Source organism: Cynara cardunculus, assembly GCF_001531365.2.
Source record: "Cynara cardunculus var. scolymus isolate 2C chromosome LG 8, CcrdV1, whole genome shotgun sequence".
Classification (NCBI taxonomy): domain Eukaryota; kingdom Viridiplantae; phylum Streptophyta; class Magnoliopsida; order Asterales; family Asteraceae; genus Cynara; species Cynara cardunculus.
Window position 1 is genome coordinate 12,888,165 of NC_037535.1, and position 7,569 is coordinate 12,895,733.

The 7,569-nt window shown below is 37.2% G+C and overlaps 1 protein-coding gene across 1 annotated transcript; it reads right to left on the minus strand.

Annotated features, from left to right (window-relative positions):
- Positions 1-3,249: 3,249 nt before the first annotated feature.
- On the minus strand, positions 3,250-4,999 carry LOC112516192. The gene is made up of 4 exons (XM_025123213.1): positions 4,913-4,999; positions 4,617-4,702; positions 3,585-4,477; positions 3,250-3,485 (listed from the first exon to the last, which is right to left on the minus strand). Exons 1-4 carry the CDS (start codon positions 4,997-4,999, stop codon positions 3,250-3,252), a joined length of 1,302 nt encoding a protein of 433 aa, XP_024978981.1.
- Between the last annotated feature and the right edge of the window lie 2,570 nt (positions 5,000-7,569).

Genomic DNA, 7,569 nt, shown 5'->3' on the forward strand with positions numbered 1-7,569 from the left:
TTTTTGCAAAACGAGAAAATTTAAGAAAATATGCCATGTAGTCGGCAACTGTTTCTTCCTCGCCATGCTGGATAGTAGCATATTCTCACACATAGGCATCACGATCATCCAAGGTGAAGTATTGTTTGAAGAAAAACTCTTTGAAATTATCCCAAGACAAGTCTTTAATAGACGGATCAGTTTGAATGCAAGCTTCCTACCAGTTATTGGTTTCTTTCTCGAACATATAAGTAGCCAAACGGACCCGATACAGATCTGGAACAACCAAGACATTAGCAATATTTGCCTCACTTTCACCCTCCATTGGATTGGGGTTGGGATATGGGTTACCCTAAAGTTGAGATCTGAATTTGCATGGGCGACCACGTCTAGACATTCTAAAATAAAACGACATGAAAATCAGAATTCGAAACAGTTATTGGAAAAGACCTTTTCATCCCTATATTTAAAACATAAAATTCATTAGGATAAGATTGTTTGGTAATTTTAAAAAGTTTAACCTCCAACCTTTTCATCTTTATTCTTGGAACTGAAACCTCCAAATCCTTCCATGTGCTTCTCCATTATTTGTCCAACAATAAATCTATTTTTCTTCTTCTCTATTATTTGATGTATTCTTCATTTTACAAACCATTATTATTGAACAAATTCTTTTTTCAAGTAAACTTTTTTTCGCTTTCTCCATCACTTGATTTCTTTTTTCATTTTATAAATTGTTCTTATTCATGTAACATCCCCCGTCCATATGATCCTGAACGGGCGGTGTCATTAACGGGACTTAAATCAAAGACAAATATTACAGAGCTACTAATAAACTCCAAACATAAATTAACTTTTAAAGCATGTTTTACAACCTAAACATTATAGAAACTATTTATAAGTTTAGAGTATTATACATCTATAAACGAGTTTACAAACTCCAAAAGTCAAACACTCGATCTCAAGTCCCATCCCTATTAGTATCACTTGGAACATGTCGTGTCAGAAAACACGAACATGATTGAGCAAAGGGCTCAGTGAGCAGATTATAATATAAACTTGAAATAATAATAAGTAACATCGATAATAAAACGAAAGACTTACAATTTGGTTAAACTGAATTCATAGAAAATCAAGACGTTTCACAAATCTCATTTCAAAATATCATTTAAACAAAATCTATTAATTCCTGTAATGTTCGTGGGGTGGCCAAACCGCAGGAACTATCGAGCCGGCGTGCGGCACACACCACAAGTCCTCACCTAAATTTAACCACGGTAACATGGTGGATAATCCTAGGATCGATCCATCCTCCCTAGAGCCAATAAAATCGGCCTAGTTCACAAGATGGGTTCATGTAAGCCACTATTGAACCTAACCCGGTGGACCTAACCCGGTAGACCGAGTTCACCTGCAGGACGCCAACTATAAAATCTCCATAGAAGGCATCCCAAATAATGTGCCCATTAATTTGGTTGTTCAAAAAACAATGAAAACTAAAACATATGCCACTTACCCGAATGTCGTTCATAAAAATCAATTTCAATATAGTTCACAAGTTTCATAACCAAATTCATACGAGACACATTTTAATCAAATAGCAAAAGGTTCAAACGAAAGATTCAATAAACCAAAATCAATATATATATATATATATATATATAATATATATATATATATACATACTAGTAGTGTACCCGCACGATGCAGCGCGGGTAAATCACAATTCGAAAACATTAGTTTGGCTTTGAATCATGAGTTTGTGTGGTTATTTTACAAGTCAACTAATATATAAAGTTGAAGGCCAATTTTGTTTGTTAGCAAGATCGAATGAAAAGAAAATTGCACATATGTCAGGTTTCTGAAACTATCTACTCAGAGCTCATTACAAAACTTGAAATTCTTGAATGAACAAAGAAATACAATCGTTCGTAAAATAATGTTCATCCATGTATTCAAACTGTTGTTTGCTTTTCGTGATGCACTCATCCGTAAATATTTCCTGCAAAAACGGCGCAATGGTTTTAATATAAACATATGGTACAAAATGTATAATAATATAATTGTTGATTATACCTTATTCATTACGTAAAACTTCTTGATAGACGACGTTTGAGGTGTAGACTCTGACACGATTGAATTTTTTAACAGACTTCACTAACACCTTCGTATTCCCCCGTGATATCCGTCTGGACAACGCCACGTAAAGTTGCCCATGTGAGAAAACTGATTCCGGTAGATAAACACCTACATTCGGAATTGTTTGGCCTTGAGCTTTATTGATTGTCATAGAAAAACTAAGCCGAATTGGAAACTGTTTTCTTTTCAACTTAAATGGGAACATGTTGTCTTCGGACGGACATAAGGGAATTCTCGACAGAAATACTCTCTTTACAGCATGCTGACCAACAACTATTTCTGCATCGATGACGTTCTGTTGAAAGCCTCTGCATATCAATCTACTGCCATTACACAATCCATTCGAGGGATCTATATTTCGTAACAGTATTATTGGGCATCCAATCTTAAGACGAAGGTAATGAGGAGGCAAACCACTAACAGTTAAAGAATTTAAGAACTCCATTGGATAGATGTTGTTCTTATCATCTTTTGCTTCGTCGAAGCTGTAGTATATTTTTCATCACCAGAAAACTTGTCGATCAACTGATCATTAATCTCGTCGACATTCTCGTTTTTAGTTGACAATATCGCCCTCTAAATGATATTATCGGAATCAGCTCCGTTGATTTGCAGAGATGGAAAGATTGCGTCAATCAACGCATCTTTTGACTTACCTTTATCAGCATAGGGAATGGTCATGTCATCCGGTATGYGAATAAAGCTTTCRTCCACCGYTTCTTCATYTCCATMACYGAMTCTTAATAAAAATTCTGAAAACCACGGATCAGTGCGTGCTCTCATATTGAGCGTTAACCGTATCTTTTTAATCGTTGCCCAAAGAGGTGACATCCGTAAGCTAGAACCTACAATCTGTGCTTGGGTTCCACGCCTCACGATCGGTAATACTTTTCTAAAATCACCCCCCAAAACCATTATCTTTCCGCCGAATGGGAGTGCCACCCTTATGATGTCTCACATTGTTCAATCGAGCGCCTTCACTGCTTGGCTCTTTGCCATCGACGCTTCGTCCCATGTGATTATTTTTGCATCTCGAATCAATTTAGCAGCCCCACTTTGTTTTCTTATGTTGCACATTGAGTTATTATCAAGGTTGAGAGGAATTTTGAATCTAGAGTGAGTTGTTCTCCCTCAAGGCATGTTATTGGCAGCGACACCCGACGAAGCGGTTGCGAGAGCAATAAGACCACGTGAACGGATGTTGGCAAGCAAAGCTTTGTACAAAAAAGTCTTCCTGGTTCCACCAGGACCATCTATAAAGAACACTCTTGGACAATCCTCGTCTACGTGCCTCATGATCTCATCATATGCGTATTTCAGGTCAGAATTCAAAGAGTCTCGGGCACGCAAGTGTTCATCTTCCACAACTATAGAGAATTCCTCTTGTACCTCACGAAATTCTCCAGATTGAAAATTTTAATTTGCATCAACCATTGGAAGAAAGAAAAAATCAACAAGACTCTTACCCATAGACTGTAGAAAAACGAGGATATCAGTTAGAACCAAATTACGAACTCGATTAGCACTTTCACATTGTCGCGTATAATCTTCAGAGAGTGAATCATAGTGGTCATCACATAACTTGCGAACATCTCCTGGATCACAATAAATCAACATCGTGGCAAATAACCTCCTAAGAGCAGCCGGAAATTGAAATAAGGAGGTCTCTCCAAGACATTGGGATAAGTTATCATCGTTCTTTATTAGCCCTCTCTCAAGAGATGCTTCGCAAAATGTAGGGTGCAGTAAGCCGTTAAAACTATATAGATCTTCAAAGCAAGTAGGCCCAGTAATATGAGACAAAAGTAGGCGTAGGTAGAACCGCTCTCCCTCAGCTGGATTTGCAGACACAAGTCGGCCTTTCATTGATCCTCTTTGTCGGGGATTCCATCGACGTGTGCTCCAATTCCATGTGTAGTGTTTTGGAAATTCTTTGTACAAATATTGTCTTGCACTAATGTCTGTTCTATTCCTATCAAAAAATGCAGTCAGCATCGTTCGCTTATCTCTCTCTCCATCGACAATATCTGTCATTATATCACCATCTCTAAACCTAACCATCTGTTTGTTAGGGAGATGGAGTTGTAACGCCATCACGTAAGGGTGAATTTGGGAAAGTGTGAAACTAAAAATCCGCCATATCACTTCGGGAGGGGAGACATAACGTGCATCTTGGAACCTTCTAATTTCGTTAATAACGACCCTTTCTTCCTCTGAATCGATATGAACAACATGTTTGTCGTGACCCTTGTAAACATACTTGAAGACATACTTCACAGATGTTATACTCGAGCAAGCCTCAACATTGATATGACAATTAAACATCATTAACAGCTTCGGGTTATACGGGACCATCCATCTATTATCCAAGATGTTGCCATGTACATTCACATTAATTCCACTATTTCTTCGTTGATATAATGGATATGAGTCCTCAGCCTACATCGTCTTGTCATTGAACTGTTTGGGATATCTGAAATGACATTTTTTTGGCTCACCTTGCATACAAGGACTGGACGGTCGTAAATGACCGCAAGGACCATGCATCATGTGTTGCACGACCAGTTCGCGCATTTGGGGATACCTGGTTGGGTCCGGAATTTCAGCACATACACTCTTGTCATAATGATCTGGATTGGTCATTTTGTGTTCGGGTGTCATTATCAGAAGAAAATGGGCATGCAGCAAACCACGCTTTTGAAACTCGATGACATAAACATATGCCCCGACTTTACCGAGGATGTGCTTTTTGAAGAGTTGGTCTTTCATATCCTCTAGTTTCGCACAAAAAAACTCTTGCAACAAGGTCTGGCCGATCAGGTGTGGTCTGACCCGGCAACAGCTCTCTAAGGATTTCAGGCCACTTCGGATTTAACGTCATTGTAAGGAATATATCGGGCTTCCCATCATCTTGCACTAAAGTCGTGGCATCAAGAAATCATCGCCGCATGTCACGTGGTCCTCCGATGAAACTTCCAGGCAACACAACCCGTTGTCCGATTCTACTTGGCATCACCTCACCGGCATTGACGCAATCCACAACACCTTGGTATAAATCTGCTCTTATTTTGGCTTGGTTTTTCTGACAAAAATCTAAACGGGAAGTCTCAATCTTGATGTAGATATCTACCATGAATTGTTGTAACAACCTTCCCCCCAATAGAAGCACATTGTCGTTCGAACGAATCTGGAACTTATAACAATAGTATTCCCTCATCATCACAGTATTCTTGTTGCCTCTCACATCAACCTCTACGTAGTGTGTATTTTATGAAATAAATATAAAATGATGACATGTATGTTTAAGCATATATTTGTTACCTTAATTAAAACATAAATATTGCAACATGGTATGTATCTTCTAAATCTTCCTCCATGTTTTCATCATCATTAACACTTTGATTCATGCACACTCCATGTCTAGGTATATTAGAATGCCATCCAGGTTCACCGTTGGGAAAGAACAAAGGATAGGACAACGGGTCATAACAGCTGAAGTAATATTGAATATTTTGGCTATAATTAGACCTCCCATACACAACAATACTTCTCTTGTATGCAGTTATGTTGTCATTGCTTTCAACCCAAATACCAGCAACCTAACATAATTATAGAACTCAATTAATTTAGTGTATGTATCTAATTATATTTCAAAAAGGATAAATCAAATACTTGTATTCAAACCTCTGATGTGGTCGGTCGGTTGTACACCCTTTGGTCAAGTACCACTGAAGTATTCAAAGTGAATCTGTAGCTATCGAGTGGTCCGAGCTCACCAAGGCTTCAAAATGTTCTCACATATGGGTTCATAGAAAGAACACGAGTCAAAATTTCAACGACTTTTCTATCAAGATTTGGCCACTGGAGTCTATGCGATAACTCTGTTTCTGAATCATAAAAGTACAACTGTAAGTACCTGGGTTGTCCATCCCTCGACACGAACTGATCAATTTTATGATATACAGCCCCATGCGCACGAAATGTATATACTCCGTATGTCATGTTCGCCATTGAACTATCCAAGTTTACACCCATTGACGTGAACGAAAAGTTCGTATTATATGCCCGTAAGTTGTGCCTAAACATTTCGCCTAATTTAGATTGCGATGAGAAAAGACTTATAACTCCTCAGGAATGGGTGAGTATGCTAATTTCATTTTCCCTTTCATGCAACAAAAGGAAGGGAATTCAAATTTAAACCGTTTTACTCCACAAAATTCACATGGATTTTGTTCTTTCAAGACACGATGTTTTCTAGGAATACTATTGTAAACAAAATCATACGGATCCCCCGGGAGGATGTCATGTTGGCTCGAAGTATTGACATCAGCCCTAATATAACCTCCTACATGATAAGACATTTCAGTGTTTACAATAGTAATTAATGATTTTTTTTTCTCTAGAGGATGTGAAGTTTAAAAGTCACTCTAACTAACCTTTGAATGCTTCATTGGTAACTTCATCAAAAAGAGATAGAAGTATACCACGGTTACTTCGAATGCCTATGTAAGAAAGAGAATGTAATTTAAATGAGATTTTAATTACTAAAATTGATAAAAGAATTAAAAAAAAGGAAATGCACGATTTTACCCTTGAAGTTTTCATGTGTCAAATCCGAACATATTGGTAACACCTGTTCCTTCTGTGTTAACACTTGTTCTATATATGTTATTTTCTTTATTTTGATGATAGTAATTTCTGTTAGCAATTTTTCTCTTCTCAGCAATAGTGACTGCACTGACAGGGGTTGTTTCATTGACGTGCTACGTCTCCAATAGGGTCATAGATTGACTACTTTCTTCATTATTAGCTATTTTTCTCATTTTGTTCTTTTCATTTTGTCGTTCATAATATCGTCTGTTGTATTCCTTTCTTTTTTCTGCAACAATATTGTTTTATATAAATATATACAATTGAGTGAATATATCACATGATAATAATTAAGGCAAAATGCGCAAAATAGCAACCTACTTTTACAAATTTTCTTATTATAGCATTCTACTTTCAGTTTTTCTTATTACAGTAATGTACTTTCAAAATATTTTTTATTAGAGCATTGTACTTTCAAAACTTTACCCATTATAGCATTGGGTAACCTGTTACCTTTTGAACAGGTTTTTCTTTGTTGACTTGTCAAATTTAAAATGACATGGAAACCATGTAGGATAACATATTACACATGGATATCCTACGTGTCATTTAAAAGAAAATTTTAATTTAAAAACAATTTTTGAAAATGAAAAACGTCAATCCCTCTCATTGTTTAGACTGTTCCTTCTCTTCCTCTTCCTGATGATGACTGTTGGGTCACCCACAATCCTTCAATCCCTTAATCGCACACATTGTCTTCCTCTTTGACCTAATCGACCCTCACCATCTTCTTCCTTATCAAATCTAAACCCTAATCGACTCAATCTCATCGATTTCCTCATCGCGCATCCTCTTCCAACA

Coding starts and splice junctions, on each gene's coding strand:
- LOC112516192 (XM_025123213.1), bottom strand. CDS start 4,999: ATGACGTTAAATCCGAAGTGGCCTGAAATCCTTAGAGAGCTGTTGCCG. Junction 4,703..4,912: donor GGCCAGACCTTGTTGCAAGA/GTTTTTTTGTGC, acceptor GGACCCAACCAG/GTATCCCCAAATGCGCGAAC. Junction 4,478..4,616: donor GTCCAGTCCTTGTATGCAAG/GTGAGCCAAAAA, acceptor CTTGGATAATAG/ATGGATGGTCCCGTATAACC.